Source organism: Rhinolophus sinicus, linkage group LG07, assembly GCF_036562045.2.
Source record: "Rhinolophus sinicus isolate RSC01 linkage group LG07, ASM3656204v1, whole genome shotgun sequence".
NCBI classification, from domain to species: domain Eukaryota; kingdom Metazoa; phylum Chordata; class Mammalia; order Chiroptera; family Rhinolophidae; genus Rhinolophus; species Rhinolophus sinicus.
In genome coordinates this window covers 42,821,678-42,842,890 of record NC_133757.1, presented here as the reverse complement: position 1 = coordinate 42,842,890, position 21,213 = coordinate 42,821,678, and the positions used below count along the sequence as shown (strand labels likewise).

Sequence of the window (21,213 nt, the reverse complement as noted above, 5' to 3'; positions counted from 1 at the left end):
CCTATGACAAGTTTAGTTTTAACAATATATCTTATAAACTAACTCAGCCATCTACTAATATGAATTAGTTGCAAAATTAATCACTCTCACTGAATTAAGGGACCTTCTATTACAATTTTCATACTTATAAAAATCATATTTGTAAATATTATGTTATGCTTAAAATTTCATTTGGATATATAGTACTTTTTTGGAGTGTGAAATTGTAAAATAGATTATTTATTTTTACCAAATGGAAGGTAGAATTTTGCATATATACTTTGGGAACATGACAAACATAATTGTAGAATAAAATACAAATAAAATTTTATAATCACTTTTTAAATGTATGAATTCTGCGGTGAGAAAAAGCTAGACTTCACTACAGTTTTTCACAAAGCGAAGGTTATGTGTAATTACTTATGTAAAATAGTCTTCTTTGTTCAGCTTCTTAAAGCACTAGGAGAATTGTGTAGTTCCATTGATTGGTTCCATGCAATGGAAATCTGACCTTTAGCAGATATTTGAGAACTTGCCAGCACAGCATGATCAACCAGCTAGACAGTTTTCCCCTTGTTATTTGACAGGCCTTTAGTTGCTTAGTAACATGCCAAAGAAATTTTAAGTTATTTTTCATAATATCAAAAGCTTTCTAAAAATATTAAGAACACATTGAAAAATATTGACAAATGAGGTAGATTATTGTTCCTAAATCATGGATTACAGTTCAGGTAATTTTTAAATATTTATTTATTTTAAAAAATTTAAGAAAATCCTGTTGAGTGACTAATATTTTACTTTGTTATTTAAAGTATTTTTGCCTACGAAATTGTAATAAGGGTTGAAGTATGTTCTTGCCTTGGTCGTATTTTTCCTTCTGCGGGTTAAACATTGCAGGTATCTTTTATTTTAGTGTTCTTGTTTAATTGTAATTATCTTTTAGAAGTACAGACTTTTTTTTTTTTTTTTTTTTTAGAGAGGTTAAATGTATCACAAAGCAGTTATCCTATTTGGAACTCCACGCTAGGAGCAGGATGCTGCATGAATGTGTAGTAAAGCCTGTTCTCTGCAGGACAGTATTTTTTAGAAAATGTGAGAAGTTCAGCTGTGTAGTTGTGGGAGTTCAGCATGAACACTCTAAGCTCTGTTTTCTTCAACTTCATCAATTGAGTGTACAGGAAAGGGGAGAAGGAATGCCTTAATGTTTGAGAATCAAGTGATGAATTGATAGTAGCAGCAGTTGCAAGGCTGAGTCTTTTCCTGCAGGTGCTGCTATTCCTTAGGGCATTACAGTTGCTTTCCATTGTGTCAGATGTGGAATTTTTAAAAAGATTTTGTTTGGATGAGAGTTTAAGGAATATAATCTTCAGTTTTGTGGTTTTGTAACAATTATGTATGCTGTAGGTTTACACTAAATTTGTTTTTCTAAATACAAGATTATGATTTGTAGTAAATGTTGGTTTGTGCTTATCTATGACCTTAAAGAAATTAAAAAGGTGTTTTTTTAAAGTCATAGATTCAGTATAAGGAGTTCCAATTCCAAGAATAACTAGCTAAGCCAAAACTTTAAAAATCAAGCATTTATGCTACAGGTTTGCTGAATCCACATGAACAAAACTAATGGGCAGTATTGACTGCATGACAAGTGAAAGCCAGTTTCATGTTTGTATATAAAAGCTTAAAGAAAACAATATAAATAATTGTTTCTCCAATAATGTTGTCATATTATAGTAAATCTTCATTTTGGTGCTTTCTGATAAAAGTCACATGTAAGTTTCTATTAGGTGGGAAAAGTTATGTAATTTAATAAATTGGTGGCTTTTAAAAATGTATATACAGCTAGGACACTAAAATGTATAGTTAAAATTCTAATGAATTGTATCTGATCTGTCTATAATACCTGTGATATTACATACTGACACTAAAGTTACTGAAGTCCCTTTATATGAAGAAAAATTACATTCTTAAGTGAAATTTGGTAAGTAATCTCAATCTTACTCATACTGCAACATATATTCATTTTGAAAACCAGTGGACTGGAGTCCTAAGAGGGGATTAGTTTGTAGTACAGTGGGCAGCAGTAGGGAAAAACGCATCTAATCAAATTTGCTCTTAGAGCCTTTGGAGAAGATTAATCTACTGTTTTTCAGTTCATCCAACGCAGCTGGCTTTTTTTCTTCTAGTGGAATAACTTTTTTGTGCTTGTTAGATGAAGTGATTTTCTTGTGTTTATGTCTTTCTTACACTTCTAAATGCTAGAATCACACTCATCTTTGGGCAGGATGCTCACATTATGAGAGCCATAAGGGAGCTGTGAGAAAGAAGCTCTTAGGTGATCTGGTTAGACTGGAGATGTCTAAATTGGAATTTCTAAATCAGAAAATATAATATGCAGATTTAGCTATGCTTTTTAAAATGAAAAAAAAAAAAGAAACTCACTGAGAAAGTTGTTTTCTTAATTATTAATAATTTTAGAGGAATATTTAATATTCAGTTCACATTTTAAAAAATCCAAATATGTTTGTAAAAGTGTATTCTTTGCAGTCTTTCAGTATTTATTGATAACCTTTTACTGTGGCTCTTTCAGATTTGGATAGAATCATTCAAGTTTTTATTTTTCTTCATTGATCTGGGATTTATCAGTGTTTATAATTTTGAAATTCTCTAATTTTCATCACAAAATTTTGTGACTGCCTTCCATTCAGCTTTTAATCGGACTTCAGGGAGAAAAGTTTAAATGTTTGCTAATGTTTATAAGAATTGCTTTATTTAGATTACTTAGCATTTCTTTTCTCACACATGCACGTGTGCATGTACACATACACGTGTGCACGTATACACGCACACAAGCAAGCAAAGCTGCTGCCATTATCTTATCTCCTAGCAAAGCTGGAAAAAAATTTCAGCATAAGACAGCAGTGAAGGGCCTTTTTCCCACCAGAAAGAAGTTTAGCTAACTATTTTACTAAATCTAAGATTTCCTCCTTTTCAATAGTTGTCAGTGTTTATATAAAATTTTTCTACAACATGAGATTGTGTCTATTTTGTAACACTCTGCTCAGGAAACCCGTTCTTCAATACTTTCACATATTAAGCTAGAATATGTCATATTTTTAAAATGTTATTTAATAGGAGTAAGTTTATTTCATCATTAACATCATATATTTAAGATGGCAAAAAAACAAATCAAATGACCTATTTTGGTGTTCAGCACCAGACTTGTTAAAGTCCAAACAATTCTGTCACATCAAAATACTGAGTTTTTAACAACAGGGTTGCCGGTTCGATTCCCAATGGGCCAATGATCTGCACCCTCCACAACTAGATTGAAGACAGTGAGCTGCCGCTGAGCTGCCTGTGGGTGACCAGATTGCTCAGTTGGTTAGAGCGCGAACTCTTAACAACCAGGTTGCCAGTTCAGTTCCCTCATGGAACAGTGGGCTGCGCTTCCCGCAACTAGGTTGAAAACGGTGACTGGACTTGGAGCTGAGCTGCGCCCTCCACAACTAGATTGAAGGACAATGATTTGACTTGGAGTTGATGAGTCCTGGAAAAACACTGTTCCCCAATATTCCCCAGTAAAAATTTAAAAAAAAAAGTTCAAAATATTGAAAAGTGCCAAACAAACAAAACAAAAAAAGACTCAGATACAGGGAAAAAAACAACTGATGGTTGCTAGATGGGAGGGAGGCTAGGGATGAGGGAGAAGGTAAAGGGATTAGAAAGTACAAATTAGTAGCCACAATATAGTCACGGGGATATGAAATACAGTTTGGGGAAAATAATCAATAATGTATTAAAGATTATGTAGGGTGCCAGATGGGCACTGGACTTACTAGGGTTACCAGTTACTAGGCTTACCAATTACCAGTTACTAGAGCAGTGTGTTGCACATAATAAGATCTCAATAAATATTTGTTAAATATTAACAAAATGAAGTTGAGAGGAGCAAGTGTACAAAAAAAGATGAGTTTCATTTTAGACATGCTAAATATATATATAGGGAATAGTACAGGTAAGAGACTGAACTATGTCAGCGATCAGTAAACATTTTCTGAAAAGGATCGAGTAGTGAACATTTTATGTTTTGTGGACCCTACAGACTATGTCAGAATTGCTTAACTCTGCTATCAAAGTGAGAAAGCATTGTGGACAATGTGTAAATTAATTAGGATGGCTGTGTTTCAGCAAAAGTTTATATACAAAAACAAGTTGTTGGCTTGTGGGCTATATTTTGTTGACTCCTGGGCTAGATAATGGAGAGCTATAAATGTGAGACTTTGAAGCATGATCTTGATTCCAGAAGGTAGTCATGATGTCTTACATTAATAAAGTGAGAAAATGAAAATGTTCCAAGAAAATCAGTTTGGCATTAGTAGGTAAGCTGGAGAAAACAGTGATTGGCGGCAAAGAGAATCGTTTGAAACATTTAGGCTTGTATAGGGCTTACTCTGTGTGAGGCACTGTATTGAATTCTTTGTTAATTCAGTTAATTCTCACAAAAACCGTATGAGAGATACTATTATTAACCCCTTTGCACGGATAATAATGAAGGATAGAAAAGTTAAACAATTCACCCAAATTCACACGATTGTTAGGTTGTAGAACAGTGTTTGAACCTAGACTGCTCCTTATCAGTGCTGTTTTACTGCATCTCAGAACATTGTAAGTAAGAGCTGAACTATGATATTGGCAGTGAAAGGTACAGGACAGAAATGAGGAATGTGAATGTAATAGAGATCGATTGTGAAGACAAACTAAAATGTAACGGAGAATGATTAGGGGAAAAAATTCCCAAGGCATGCACCAGGAGAAGTGGAAATATTCTTTATGATACATAAGGAATGTGAGAAAGAGAGCTCGTTATGGAAAGAAGACATGTTTTGTACATTGAGATGAGGATGAAATACTATTGCATAGAGCTATATCATTGAAAATAAACAAGGAAAGGTTGGATGAGCATATATCTAGAGATGCAAATCTGAGAGTCATTAGCATGATTTCAGCAAATTTTGAGCACCTGCTTTATTCAAGACTTTGGATGGGAAGTGACAAAATATAAAGGTAATAGTTTAAGCAATATGAGTGTGATTTCTCTGAAGGACTGAATAGAGAGAGAATTTTGGAATATCAAGGTCTTATGTAGGAATACACCTATGTAAGTAGAGATAGGAAATGAGATCATTAAATAGCAGATGGGGAACCAGCAGAATCCAGGGTTCTGAAAACCTAAAACGGGATATTTTTAAAGTAGGAAATGATTGTTACAAGTATTCTTCCAAGAATTTGAAAATCAAAAAACTTTAAATGTAAGTATCTTAAGGAATTGAGTAGTATACCCTTGCAATGGAACACTGCTAAGCCTTTTAAAATGATCAGTTGATAAGATGAAGATACTCTTAGTGATTAGATAATTGAATCTAATGATTTTACTCTGAGAAGACAAAAGAAGAGCAATTAGAAATCTCTCAAGCCCAAAAGTTAAAGGAGAGATCCACATTCCAAGCAAACTAACTAAAAATGTGGCATGATTTTGAGCAGGTGGTATGAAAAAAAAATTAATTTCAACCTTATACCTGAACCGTCTTTAAATGGGATATAGGATTTACTTGTCTTTCTCCATGGGTTCTATCTACAGCTAACAGTGGTTTTAATGTGATGATTGACCTAGCCTGCCTCGCTGAAAGTTGTGATGATTGAACTACCTAGCCTGCCTGGCTGAAAGTTCACTATTTTAAGACCTGAAAATGCTTGGAATTGTTTCAGATTGGAAAACATGGCTTATTCTCTTGGGTCTCAAAAGAAGTGATATGGTCTGATCAATGCACTCTGGGGCGAGTATTATAAAAATACGTAATTTTTAAGGTAATATAAAAATATATATAAAATAAGTATTCTGGTTAACACGTATTAGCCAGAATTTAGTAAGATGAGAGAAAAATTGTAATACAATCTATTAAATTACTGGTTTGGGCCCAGTATATTTTTTATCTTTAAATAGACGGTGTTAAAGGCCAATATGATATATTGGAAAGCTTATTAGAAATGAGGAGTACTGATTTCTAGTCCTGCCTCTGTCATTAACCAGTTTTGTTCCTTTGGAATCTTAATGGTACATGTCTCCAGTTCTTCATATGGCCGTTGGGATTTGCAGTAGTCCCGACATTCACAAATAACCATTAATTTCATACCTCTGCAGTTCCTTCATGAACAGTGTTAACCTTTCTTTACAAAATGTCAGCTTTTGTTAGACTAAGTTGAGATACAAAAAGATGTGCAGATGTGTTGATTTAGGAGAAATCCATTGTTGTGTTGAGATGTGGATATTTTTTGTTCAGCCAAGTTCATTTACCTAGTAATTTTCTCTTCACAAAAGCTATGAAGTACATGTGATTAAATTTGTACCTTGGTGAAATAGCATGTTGTTATATGTCGTGGCCTTTTAGGGTCATTTATAAATGGTTAAAATACTTTAAATTAGGAATACCTAGGGCTGCCTACTGATTGGTTTCTCAGATATTTGACAGTGCTTCCTGTCATGCAGAAAGAGGCTGTGAGACCTTTCAATGTTGCCAGAGGATAAGATAGTTTCTTACGTGATCTGTTCTTTTTTTCAAACAATGTTTATTGAGGACCTACTTGTTCTCTAGGTACTATGTTCCTAAGCATCCCAGGCACGGTTCCATCCTCTTAGAACTTTCTGTCCATGGTGTTTCTTTATCTAACAAGATTTCGGTTACAAGTGGTTCCTCAATGACCATGCTTTTGAAGTACTAATAATACTTATTAGACTTTAGGGAATCTCTGAAATTAACATACATACGGGAGGAGAGAGAGAACATAAAAACAAACATTTAAAAATATGAAATTTCCAAAATATGAAGAGTAGATAAAAATGTAAAAACTAGATAAATTGACATCCCACCTTATGTACTTATACAGTATAGTTTCAATTTTGGTTAGATGGATTCCTGATGTTTAATATTACTGTAACTGTATCAACACTTTTTGGTTGCCTACTTAATATATGTTAACTTACTTTCTTGGAAAATATTTTTCTTGGAGTTAATAATTGTCTTGCATTTCTTCCCTTTATTTAATTTTCTATGTACTTGCCACTGATTTAATCAGATAATCCCCAGGTTATGTAAGATCCTTTCATTACATTCAGGTATGTATATTAGGTATCCTGTCAATTTTATCTTTATGTAACCTTTCCTGGGGTTTTTGTATCTGGACATTCTAGATCTCATGTCGTCTTGTTTTGCCAACATCCTGGTGATTCCCTTGCCTTTTTCACTGAACACTTTTCCTGGATTCCATGTCTTGGTTTATTCTCTTGTATCGGTGGAATATATCCTCTAGTAATTTCTTTAAAATGGACTGCCTGTTTGGAGATTTTTAGGTGCTTGTTCATCTGAAAGTATTTGCATTTCACCCGCAAAGTTTACTCATATCTGACTGATTATAGAATTCTGAATTAGAAATTAGAAATGATTTTTCCTGAAAATTTTGAAAGCATTGATCTAATAGATTCTGGTGTTGCTTTTGAAAAGTCATGTCTTTCTGCTTTTTGATCTTTTATATGAAAGAAGCATGTGGGATTTTGTCTTTTGTTTGTGCTTGGAAAATTCACAATGACATTGCTAGATGTACATCTCTTTTCATCCATGTGTTTAGCTCTTGAGTTGCTTTTCAGTCTGGGAACTTCTGAGTTTAGGTTCTGGGAAATTGTTTTGAATTGTTTCTTCAGTTCTCTCTTTTTTGTATTTTTCTCTTTTCTGGATCTTTTGTATTGGGATATGGGACCATGCTGGACTCTTTTTACAGTATTTTTTCTCTTTTATATTATTTTTGTTCTCATTAGTGGGAAAATTTTTTAACTTATATTCTAAATTTTCTATTGCATTTTTTCATTTCTGCTATTAAAGTTTAACTTCATAAAAACTTTTTTGTTTTCCAAATGGTTAGTTTTTGATGGCCTCTTTTTCTGATTTGTTTCTCTAATTGAGAACATTTTTAATTTTTTGCTGTCTTCAGAGTCTTGTTTTCTTTGAAGTCACTTTTTCTCTTTGTGTTTAGTCTCTATGTTTTATATTTGATGTTTTCCTTACATGAAATACCTGATGATTCTGACTACTCATATTTAATAGCATAAAATTTAAAAAGCACATTGGGAGCCCTGAAGTTGTGGACGGGGTACTGTTTAGAGATGAGGCCATTTCCTTAGGGAATTCCTAATATCTGTGTATGTAGGTGTCTTTTATCTTAAACTGGTCAAGTTTCCTAGAGAAATCTACTAGTCCTTTTCCTGGCTCTCAAAATTATACCCATTGAATTAAAAATAGACCGGGAGTGGGAGGATTGGGTTGGTTCTCAACATATTTCATTATGTAAACTCTCACTTGATTCTCCTGTTCAGTAGTAATCTCTGCCTTCAGCTTGCTTTAATATGATCCCTGATCCAGAGATAACCTTTTTCTAGGGGGAAAACACTTAGCTTTGCTAGGAAAATAGGAGAGGAGGCAGTTGCAAGGCTAGAACCAGGAAGAGATCTGTGAATCTAGCTGCTACTTAAATATACTAACCTCAGTTTTCCTATTCTACTTGCCCCTCAACTAATTTTTGAATCTTCGGGGCTTCTCTGTTGTAAATTGGAGTGTTTATCAGCTTGCCCAGATTCTGGCTTTAATTTAAGCTTTTTTTATTTCACTAAGTCGGCTATTACTGCTATTTTTATTATTTTATTCTGCCCATTTTTCCAATCTTTTGAAGTCTTTTGGATCTTCATCTTATCAGCCAACATGTTAAGCCAGTCTCTTAAAGTTGAATACTGTTAAGTCATCTGAATATCTTGATTAAAGTGTAAGGATGGAGCCCTGTGGATTATTTTGAAAATACTCAAAATCAGTTTTTAGTTCTTGGTTAATACTGTAAATTATGGTATTTATCCAGTATGAGTACCTAGTATGCTGTCTTATTGAGTTTAAATTTTTTATTTTATTCCTAAAAATATTTTCAGGATCTTCCCCCACAATATTTTAATTAAAAAAATCTAATGTATTAGTTACACTAGTGTACCAAAAAAGACGAAATTTATTGATAAATACAAAGTTTAGGATTACTTGTAGTGAAATAAAATTTGCTCTTGGTGTAACCTTTTTCTTTTGTAGTGCTTACAAACCATCTTGCAAATAACAGTTTTTGTATTTTGAATATAGATCAACATTAATGGATTGGACTGTCAAGAGCCTTCTAAATTTGAAGGGTCTATGTTTCTTTGATATATAATTTTCTAAAAAATGTTTCCTCCATTTCCAAAACCAGTGCCTTTTGGAAATTGTTTTCCGTTCTTGGTATGTTTTACATTAGATTGCATTAGAGATGCATGCCTAACTTGGGCTTGTGATTATTTAGGCTATGTAGACAAAAACTAATTTAAAAAGTGGCTGGGTATTCTCTTACTGTCTTCTTTTCTCATTTCAACTTCATTTACTTTTTAACTATGTTTCTTCTACCTTTTCCAGTTTTCTACTCAGTTCTCCTTGGTGGAGAAGATGGATGCAAAAGAGGAGGTGTGAGTAGTTCTTTATTCTCTCTGCATCTGTTAACATTACATCATCTTTCCCATGCAGTATTCTTGTTTCTTCTTAGTTCATCCTCTTACATTTATGAAGCCAGTGGGCCTGTTTGGTTTTCTTTTGTGTTATTTATAAAATTTAGTTTATCCTGACAATATTCTTACAAGATTTATGATACTAATTTGTAAACATTCTTTCCCTTCTTCCATTATCTATATATGTCCTTTTAAAATCTGACATCAGAAAACTATATAGTCATAGTATTTCGCTCGGTCATAACCTTCATTTATTCAGTCCACTCATATTTATTAAGTTCCTCAAGTATATCAGGTCAAGTGTATCAGGGAAATAAAATATTGATAAGATATTACTTTTACCATTAGAGTTCATACCTTTATAGGGAATATCTCCTCCCATTTCTTATTAGAATTGTCTACATCTGTATAAGTAAAAACTATAATTTTTGCTTTCTTGGTCTTCCATCTACTTTACTGACTGCTATTTCCTTTTGGAATATGTGATTTTATAAAAGTAGAGTCAGGTTTGAGTTCTGGCTCTGCCAAATGTTAACTATGTCATGTTGGATAAATCAGTCTTTCTGGGTCTTAAGAGTTCTCACCTATTCCCTATTGAGGGAATTTAGATGTTAAAAGTGAATTGAGAGAATGTATGTACTTGTATTATATAAACTTATTAAATTTCAAATGCTGTATGCTATTTTATAAGGGTTGCTATCTAAATATTTATTGCAATTCTTTTGAAATACGATTGATACCTCCTTGGGAGCAGACCTGTATCATATTTATCCTTATCTATTGCAACCGGTAAATATCAATGACTTATACTTTTGAATTGAATTTCCTAAAAAATGGACTTAAAACAAGTGTTAACATAGTTGACATTTCTTTTTACTGCTATGTATTGCCTCTGTGTCACTTTAGAATTTAATGTAAGAAAACATTTTCCGTGTGACCAATTTCTGTTGCATATTTGTAAGTATTATTATTTCTGATTATGCCCCTCCTCAAATAACCGTGTTATCTTATCACCCTTGGGTTCCTGGATTTCTGGATGCTTTGTATCTCTGCTACTCAGTTATCCTTCTTTATCTGTTTTTGAAAGATAAATTGTACAGACACATTGCTGTATTCTAGTGACAGATTCCATTTTTTTATATGAAGAGATCATTTTTACCTCTATTAAAATATTAAATATATCTTAAAAGTTAGTGTGGTTTAGACATTGGATTATAATAAACCAAGATGAAAAACATTAGTATGTCTGTTCTCTCTTTCTCTCTCTGTTTTTAGATGAGATTGACCAGTTTCTCTGATGGTTCTTTTAAAAATTAAATTTGCTGGGTTTTTTTGGTGTTTTGTTTAATAATTGCATTATGTGTTTCCTTCCTCTTTCTGACATTTCAGTACAAAGCAGTTTTGATCATGATGACAAATCTTGAGCTGAACATTTTCTCTAAATATGAAATACATCATAATTTTAGGTGAAGGAAAAAAAGAAAGTGAAGCCAACATGTGTCAGTTACTTTACTGAGTCCTTTTGTTATCGTGTTTAATTTTTACAGCCCTCTGAAGTATTAATTACCTCTGTTTTACTGATGTGAAAACTGAGGCTCAAAGAAATTTTATTATTCTTCGTCTTAGTATTCTAAATCCAAAGAATATGCTCTTTGTGGAAGGTAATGGTGTGGAACATTGAATACCATTCCACAATATCTTCCATGGAATTACTTATATAACTTCCTCATCTGAATTTAAGACACCTTCAGTGTCCATCTTAGATTAAAAATAATGATTTTCAGTATTGTTTATTCATTACTGGTCTTGCTAAGTTGACACTTACCTAGAATGTACTTTGGAAGCATATTTCTGAAGTTTTAAAAAGTTCATACAGTTCAGATAAGAGTAGTAGGACAATTATATTAGCCTGGGGCAGTCAGTTGTGTCCTGGTGACACTTAATATTACCAGATCTCTGACACTGACCTGTTTCCTTTAAAAAGTTAAAGCAGGGCTCCAGAGATTGGTTTGTCCATCTTCCTTTCTCTTGATATTTCTCTAGGTTGCAAACATTATTTTATTCCTATTTTTAATAATTGTAATACAATTTTATCTTGTGCTTCTCTTCTATAATGAGACCAGAATGAGCGTGTTATGTTTTAGGAACAGGAAGAAAATCACGGTACCTATCTGGAGAGGAAGGGACTAGGGGTTATAACAGGATCAGAAGAGTACCAGAAACAGGTCTTTAAAGCCCTGTCAACCAGCCTAAGTTCAGATTTCATCCAGTCCCAGGGGAAGTTAATAGAAAGCTTTAAGGTAAACGGGATGGTTTGATACCGTTTTTTCTGAAATTTTAATATCTTACTCCACAACAAATAGAAGACTAAAATGTACCCAATTAAATTGCTAAAATGTAAATTGAGTGGTGACAATACAACAGAAAACTAGCTTATAGTGTGGTCACTGTGTGATTATAGCTACAGAAAGTCTTGTCAGCTTACAGCTGGGGCTATTGAAAGCTGTTTTATACTCTGGAGCAACATGACAGGGAATTAAGTCCTGAAATCTTGGAGTTGTCACATCCACTTTCTCCATCCTGATGGAAATAGGTCATTAAGATATTCGTAAAACATTCTTTTCAGAATAGTTTTATACAGTCACAATTTTACTTATTTACTCAGTATTAAAGATGAGACCATTTTTTTTTTTTAACTTTTATTTATTTAAGTGTGTTTTTCCAGGACTCAACCAGCTCCAAGTCAAGTAGTTGTAGAGGGCACAGCTCACAGTGGCCCATGTGGGGATCAAACTGGCAACCTTGTTGTTAAGAGCACATGCTCTAACCAACTGAGCTAACCGGCTGCCCCCGAGACCATTTTTTAAAAGACAAGAGGAAGGAAAGTATATTTTAACAAAAATGTATTCAAAGTATTCTTTGAGTCTACCCAGTCATTTCTTTCTCATTGTTTATTTTAATGGTAATGTGTTACTAGGGTTTTTCTATTTTTTAATTATTTTTAAATTAAGGATTCTAGGTTAGTAGTATTTTTAAATCAATTAATTTTATTTTCATTTGTTTCTTGAGAAACTGTTAGTCTATCTCAGATGTTATTGAGAGGTAGATAGCCTTTTCTCCTCTGTTAAGAGAGGGGGAAAAGCTCATTTTAGAGGATAGTACTTTTTATATATTCTCATTTTGTTACGGTGGTAGTTTTACCTGAGCTGTAAAGAAATTATTTGAATTTACTGTAAAAAAAAAAAGGATTACATGACTATTAAATATATGAATATATGAAGCCTGTCATAGACTTTCTCACTAGTAACTGAATATTATTTCTTAATCCAGATGTTAAATTCCATTAGTTGAGGACTTGTTTACATAAATAACACAGGTACCTTAACAAGCATATCAAATGAAAACCTTTCAGTATCGATGATTAGAATTTTTTATTCCTCAATGTAGTTATGATTTATGGCTCTGTGGTTGTATAGCATCATCTGTCTTAAAAATGAAGCTCGCTTATGATGTTTCTACATTAATACAATGAATTTAGAGCTATCCTGTAAATATATAGAAAGTTATTCTCTGTGAGAAATTGGCCACTGCACTTCTAGATAATTTCTTTAAAGTTCATTTGTTGAAATCTTGAGGCTAAGAAAAAATAGGAAAAATTGTTTAATTAAAAAAGGATATGTTTCAAGACAAATATAATTGCATAATCTTGAATATTATAGAAATATTTTTATTCATCATTACTAGCAGTTTTCCAAACTTGAAAATAATGTACATCTTGATTTAACAAGTTACATCAACACATTTTTTTGTCATTGTTCTGCATAATTTTCTTGTGTTACATATATAATATTGTTGTGTAAAGAAGACAGATTATATTCAGATCCTATATTTAATCATTCATTTTTATGTGATGAAATGAGAAAATTCATGAAACAGTCAACACAGTTTTAGGGAAATTATGGGCATTCCACACTGGTTTTATTTTTTTCTTTAAAACAATGTATTGGATGTGGATTTTAATGCCTCTATTCTGACAAATGTTGACCTGGCTGATTTTTAAAAATCTTTTAGTTTTGGCAGACTTTTACAACAGCCTTTTCACACCCCTCTCACTTCTACCATTATGTAGTAATTTAAATCATTCTTATCTGTCTCAGTATAAGTTTAGCTAGTGAGACCTAGGAAATGGTTTAAAGGGAGAATAACCGATATGAAGAGAAATGTAAGAATAATTGTCTAGAGGTAATTTCCCATTAACTTTTGTATTTTTTAAAAAACTTTAGTGTTATTTTTAAAGTGCTCTGTATGTTTACTCTTGGGAATTTTAGGAAAACAAAGAAAAATTAGTACACCACTCTTGGATAATTTTCATTAGCATTTTTGCAAATTGCTTTTCTAGTTTTATATATTTTATAGTAGAATTGTAGAATAATAGAATAGAAGTGAAAAGTTGTAGGTCCTGTGTTGGGCTGAGTGAGCGGTCAAGCCAGAATATGAGAGAGTGAGCTGGAAAGATAGGAGGTGGTGTTCCAGAAGTGAAGTATTTGAGGTTACAGAAAAGTATAACCAGGAGAGGGGAGGGGAGTGGTTGATGATCAAGGAGGGACAGTTGTCTTTGCAGTGAGGAATAAAGAGTGACCTAATCCAACTCTAAGCTAAATAGTATAAAGGGGTATGGGAGGGAAAACAGTCATAACTTAAGAGGGTGCCAGCCAAAAACAATGTCTTTGAAGAAGAGTTGTATTTCATTTAAAGGAAGAAGGTAAAGGATACAAAATTCAGAGAAGTTGAGGATATGGTAGATTTTTGCTGGTATTATTCCAGAGATCATTGTGGTAGGTTTTCAAGAGTTAAATTTTAAAATGTTATAGGTCAGAATAGCCAATGTTCAAGAATAGCCAAGAAAAGTATTATGTGTTCATAATTTCCTTTGCTAGAATTGGAACTCTTTTTGTGTTGGCATTATTTTTCAAAGATACGTGTAATTGTGGTGCTACATATCAGTCTCAACAACAGGAGTTGATACAGCAAAGGGTTTTATATTTTGTCAAAAGAAGAAACAGCAAGAAAATTTTGAATGGAGAACTAGGGGGTGGAGAGAACCTGAGTATTGGGTAGCTAAATAGCTCAGTAGATAGGTAGTTTTAATTAAAAAGTTAATAACACAGGCTCATAAATCTCCTGTCTAAAAATGGTCTCACTAGGAAGTGTAGTAGAAGGCATCCTAGACTCATCAGTTTTAATCCCAACCTTTATTATGTGAAGAACCTTTGGAATTTAACTTCTATGATATCAGTTTTCTCATGTTAAAATAATACCCATCCTTTTTTCTTCATAAGGTTATGTTGAAAATAGGATGAAACCAAATACTTGAAAACTCTTGGTATATTGCAAATTAAATGTATTATGCATTTATAAAGTTTCCATTGAGTATTAAACACAATGGGAAATGAATCAGTAAATAATGAATCAGTTATTTTGTGTAATCAAAAGATAAGCAATTAAATTTCCAACTACATTTGGCCTTTGAAGAACATGGATTTGAACTGTTCACGTCTACTTATACATGGATTTTTTTTCAGTAGATACTATAAATGTATTTTCTTACGATTTTCTTAACTTTTTGTCCTCTAGCTTACTTTATTGTGAGAATACAGTATATAATACATTATAACATACAGAATATGTTAATTGACTGTTTATGTTATTGGTAAGGCTTCCAGTCATTAGTAGGCCATTAGTAGTTATTTTGGGGAGTCAAAACTTATATGTGTGTATTTGACTATGCAGAGAGATTGGTGCCCCAACCCCTGCATTGTTCAAGGGTCAACTGTACTTTGTCTGAAATTGCTTTGATGAGTAAAGTAAATGTTGTGCTAGCTTTTGAAAATAATCCAGCCTAAATATTTTTTCTGACTGCATATTAATTTGTTTTTTTAAAGCACTTTATTGAAACATAATTTTTATGCAGTAAAATTTACCTATTTTAAGGGTAAAATTTGACAAAAATGTTTTCTCATTTCCCTTTGCCTCAATTCCCCACTGCTGGCCCCGAGACCCTTTTCTGCCACAATAGTTTTAACTTTCCTAGAATTTAACATAAACAGAATCATGTACTATGTAGTCTTGTATCTGTCTGCCTTCTTTTTCTTAGCATGTTTGTTTTTTGTTTTTGAGATTCATCCATGTTATTGTATAAATCAGTTGTTCATTTATTTACTGCTGAATAATATTCCATTGTATGGCTATGCTACATTTTTTCTTTCATCGACCAGTTGATGGACAAATATTATGTTGGTTTCAGTTTTTGGCAATTATAAATAATGTTCCTCTGGCAATGTGGATACAAATCTTTGTGTGAACATAATCTTTAGTAGATACCTGAGTGTAGAATTGCTGGGTTTTATGGCGAGTATGTAGGCTAACATTTTAACAGAATTTGGGGCATTGCACACCTGGGGATTTACATATGTTTGTGTTGGAGCAGAGAAATCTTTTATTGAAGATTATGGTTCTGCCCCTCAGTCTACTTCCTCAAACACATACTGTGGTTAAAGAGAAACTCAACCCTGCCCTCAACTTGATAGATTTTTATTTTAAGTTGTGCTCTAATGTAAAATATCCTCTCTTCAGGTTGTAAGAGAGCTCTCCAATCTTCCAATTGCACTAAAAAATTATGCCAAATTGCTTAACGTATATTCTCTTCATTCTTCCAGATAGTCTAAACTTGCACTGTGCCATAAGGTAGCCACTAGCCACATATGACTGTTGAGCACTCCCAATGTAGCTAGTCGGAATTGAGGTCCAATGTAAGTGTAAAATATACACACGATTTTGAGGACTTAGTATAAATAAAGGAATGTAAAATAGTGCATTAATAAATTTTGTTTATTGCAGATTGAAATTATATTTTTGTTGATACATGTTTTTAAAATTATATTAGTAAAATTCACCTGTTTCTCTTTAGTTTTTCTAATGTGGCTAATAGAAAATTTAAAATTATATATTGAGTCACATTTGTAGCTCTTGTTGTTTCTCTTGAACAGCACTGCTCTAAACTTACCTTCAGGTGAATTCACAGGTTGAGTGTTTGTACTCCATTGTTTTAGCACATCATAGAAACTGATTCTAAACTGTATGAAGGCCACATTGTAAGACTTCATATTAAATGACTGCATTTATTATATCAGTGATAGCCGTGAAATTAAGGACTCGTTTTTATGTCACATAGTGAATATTGATTGATTGAACTCATTATCTTTTGTTTTGGTATCTAGGAAGGTTAGCCCCTCTCATAACTGTGAGTGCCATTTGGTATGAATTTGTATGCTCAATCATACCTCTGGATTTATTGTGAATCACACACAATTTAGAATATATACTGCTATCCATACATACCTTATAGTCTAAGAAAATAAATAACCTCTCATTCATTTTGAATACAGTTTGATGTATCTTTTAGGGAAGATTTTTTAATATTTCTATTCAGCATAGGAAAGTTTAGGAAACTTTCCCTATAGAAAATGAAAATAATTGTGGAAAAAGTTTATAGGATAGCCTGCCATATTCTCAAATAATAGGGAATTACTTAATTTTTAATAGAATAGACTTGGATGATCATGTCAAGTATGAAATCCATAATAGCAGAAACCATTTATTAATTTTTTATGTATATATTTTTTACATTTATACACACACACGTAGATATCCTTTCATTTATAACCTCTCAAATGATAGCTTACTATACAGAAGAGTCTGTAATTTTTAAGTAAAAAGATTTTTAAAAGAAAATTGTGCCAATTTGTATGATGTGGAAGTGTCAGTACAAATTGTTTTAATTCATATTTTTAGATTTACTTTTAAGTAAATTCCATTAAATTGCTAAGTGAAGTGAACACATATAAATCATTTAAAAATATTTAAATCATAATTTAGTGATTTAGTATACAACTAAATAATTTTGAACTTCTGAATTGCTAAATATATGTATACAAAAACTGTTAAATACAACCTCTCACTTCTAAAAATAAAGAAAAAGACACACTGTACTTCAGAATGAGTTAGAGCTTTTCTGTCTAATATGGTAGCCACCAATTACACATGACTATTGAGTACTTGAAATGTGGATAGTCCAAGTTGAGATGTGCTGTAGCTGTAAAATACAAACTAAATTTTAAAGACTTAGTATTAATAAAAGAATATAAAATATCTCAATTTTAAAATACTGATTACTTGTGGAAATTATAATATTGTGGATATATTGATTGGCCTAACTAAAATACAGAGGATGCCAAAAAAATGTATACACATTTTAAGAAAGGAAAAAACTGTATTAAAATTGTAATACTTAGTATATACCGATAACAAAAGGTGAATACAAGTCACGTGTGTTCATTTTTTTGGCACCCCTGGTATATTTTGTAATTTCACCTGTTCTTTCTTTTTTAATGTGGCTATTAGAATGTTTAAATTTTCATTAATTAAAATACAATTCTAAAGAATGCAAAAGAAGGCAGAGAGAGGAACAAACAACAAAAAACACAGGAGAAAAACAGAAAACAAGTAGTAAATTGATAGGTTCAATGATGATAATTCCACTAAATGTTAATAAGATTAAACACTTCAAATAAGAAGCAGCAATTGTCAGAACAGATAAGCAGCAAAAATAAGACCCAACTATATGCAGTCCACAAGAAATTAACTTTAAATATAAACACACAGGTAGGTTTAAAGTAGTGAACAGAAAAAAGATACACCATGCAAAGAGTAGGTTATGAGAGCTGATGTGGCTAAAATACTCCTTAAGAAAGTATTAGCAAAGAAAAAGTGGGAAAACTCAGATGTAACAGTGACAAATACGTATGCACCTAATACAGCTTCACAATACATGAAGCAAAATTTTACAGAATTACAGAAATTACATATAGACAATTTCACAGTCATAGTTGGAGGTTTTAGCACCTTTGTCTCAGCAGTTGGTAGAACAACTGCATTAAAAAACTAGCAAAGGTGTTGAAGATCTGGAAAACACTTATCAATACCTTTGATTCAATTAATATTTTTAGAACATCACACTTCATGCTGCATAATACACATTCTTTTCAAGTGTATATAGTATATTTATCAAAAGAGACTGTAGGCTGGGCCATGAAACAATTCTAAGTAAATTTAAAAGGATGGAAATAATACAAGGGTCTGTTCTTGGACCATAATAGTATTAAATTAGAAATCACTAATAGTACAATGTCTAGGGAAAAAAACCCAAATGTTTGGATGTTAATATACTTTTGGACAGTTTGTGGATCAAGGAAGAAATTACAAGGGAAATTAGAAGTCATTTTCATCTAAATGATAATGAAAATACAGCAAATCAAAATGTGGATGCATCTTCAGCAGGGTTTAGAGAGAAATGTGTAACGTTAAATGGTTATTTTAGAAAGAAGATAAATAAGTGACCTAGGGTTCTACCTTAAGAGAGAAAAAGAAGGGCAAATAAACCCAAACTAAGGATAAGGCCGAAAATAAAGATACGAGTAGATCAGTGAAGTAGAAAATAAAAGGGAAAAAGTAAACAAAACTACACTGAGATATTTTCACCTTGTTCTCATTCCCTTCTCCTCTCAAATTAACAACATACCATTTGGTGAGCCTCTTCAGGAATAGGCACTCTCACACATTGCCTGTTGGAATACAAAATGGTTAAACCTCCTATAGAGGGGAAGTTGACAATATCTAGCTAAGTTATGTACTTATTTATTTACTCTTTCATCTAGTAAATCTCACTCTTAGGAATATGTCCTAAACATAGTTTGGCATAAATACGAAATAACATGTGTAAGGCTATATTCATTGCAGCAGTAATTTGGTTTTGTGTTTATTGAATAATTTTGACTTGTAACATTTTATAAATTTTGAGGTATAAAATGTGTTCTCTATTGTAATCATATTGTAATGATTGCCAATATAGTGATATTTATCACATTACATAATTATAGTACAGTATTAATGTCTGTATTCATTATATTGTGCATTAAATTTCTGTGGCTTATTTACTTCTCGTTGCAAGTTTGTACCCTTAAACACCATCACTCATCCACCTCCTATCCCCTATTCCCTGGTAACCACCATTTTACTTTCCATTTATTAAAAGTTTAACTTTTTTAGATTCCACATATTAGTGATATCATACAGCACTTGTCTCTGTCTGACTTATCACTTAGCATAATGTACCCATCCACATTGTTGCAAATCGAAGGATATCTTCCTTTCTCATGGCTTAATAATATTCTGTTCTGTATGTATACCACATCTTTTTATCCATTCATTTGTTGATGGGCATTTGGATTGTTTCTATTGGCTATTGTGAATAAAGAGCACCATTTGTAATAGCAAAAGACTAAAACAACGCAAATATCCATCAATAGGGCTCTGATTGAAAAAAAGTTTACCCAATTGAGTATTATATAGGTATAAAAGCAAATAAGGAATATCTTCTATGCCATGATCTCCAATGTATTTATTATGAAACAAAAATAATAAGATACAGAAAGTCTATAAAGTGTGTTACTGTTTAACTAAATATATTTGTGCATGTATGTACATTTTTACTTTTATGTTTTTAAATCTAGGAATTAATCAAAAACTAATCCACTGTAGATAACAGGGTTAGAAGAAATAGCTAGAGTTCTGTGAAAATAGCTGGTTTCTTAGGTGTGACTTTGAAACTATGTAAATGTTTTACGTAATTCTAAAACAAGTTTTAATGGGTAAAAAAAAAACACCCTAAAAGAGAAAGCAAAATGAAACAAAGAAGCCTAAGAGGTATAACCATAGGGAAGGACTATTTTAATTGAGTTTAAAATAGTAATTTGATTATACTACATACCTAGTGGATTTTACCCTGAGGACAAAAAAGCAGTATAAAAACTAAATGGTTTTCATAAGTCTTAGTGTTGTTATTGTTATTACTAGACTGTTAAATATGTATTGTGCAACAAAGCAAATGAATTTAATTATGTTGGTGTTATTGTATGACAAATCAATGCAAAACAACAAACCTTTTCGAATTGTATTTGGAAGTATCAGTATAAAGTCATACTAACTCTGACCACTGTTAAAAGTCCTTAGGTGAACAACTCAGGAGTAATGAGCACTTCTAGTACCCAGATTGTGGTCTCTCAATGCTATTTCCCATTGAAAAGTACTAGGATTCTTTAGATACATGGTTAATTTCAGGTCTAGGGAAGAAGGTGGATGTGATGATCATAGTATATTTTGTTCTACTGGAAGCAAGGAAGCTATTAGAGACAACTGAGGTCCTGTCTAAGACTCCGAAACAAATTGAAGAGGCTCTCACTGGCCAAAGATGGGAAATTTTGACAACAAAAGGAATAAAAACTGCAGTGATTCGAAGCATACTATCTTTATTTAAATCCAAGTATTTATAATGATTCCTACCCTAAGAAACAAACTCAATGTTTACCAGTCTGAGAAGTTGATGCCAACTCATTATTTCAAGAACTCATAAAAATCAAGCATTTATCCTTTCTTTTCTACACTACATCTTGGAAACCAAATATTTAACGAGGGAAATTTTCACTTAAGAGACACACTCTAGA

At 32.3% G+C, this 21,213-nt stretch overlaps 1 protein-coding gene across 6 annotated transcripts in view; it reads left to right on the top strand.

Moving 5' to 3' along the window:
• Window positions 1-21,213, top strand: part of JMJD1C (jumonji domain containing 1C) — a 250,673-nt gene that overhangs the window by 58,032 nt on the left and 171,428 nt on the right. For 2 of the 6 annotated variants that reach the window (XM_074339494.1, XM_074339496.1), the window contains exon 2: window positions 9,507-9,554. The exons of the other annotated variants lie outside the window; for them this stretch is intronic. In XM_074339494.1, coding sequence (XP_074195595.1) covers window positions 9,537-9,554 — 18 coding nt within the window. In that variant the 5' untranslated portion in view covers window positions 9,507-9,536. The remainder of the gene's footprint in view (window positions 1-9,506; window positions 9,555-21,213) is intronic. 6 annotated transcript variants of the gene reach the window in all.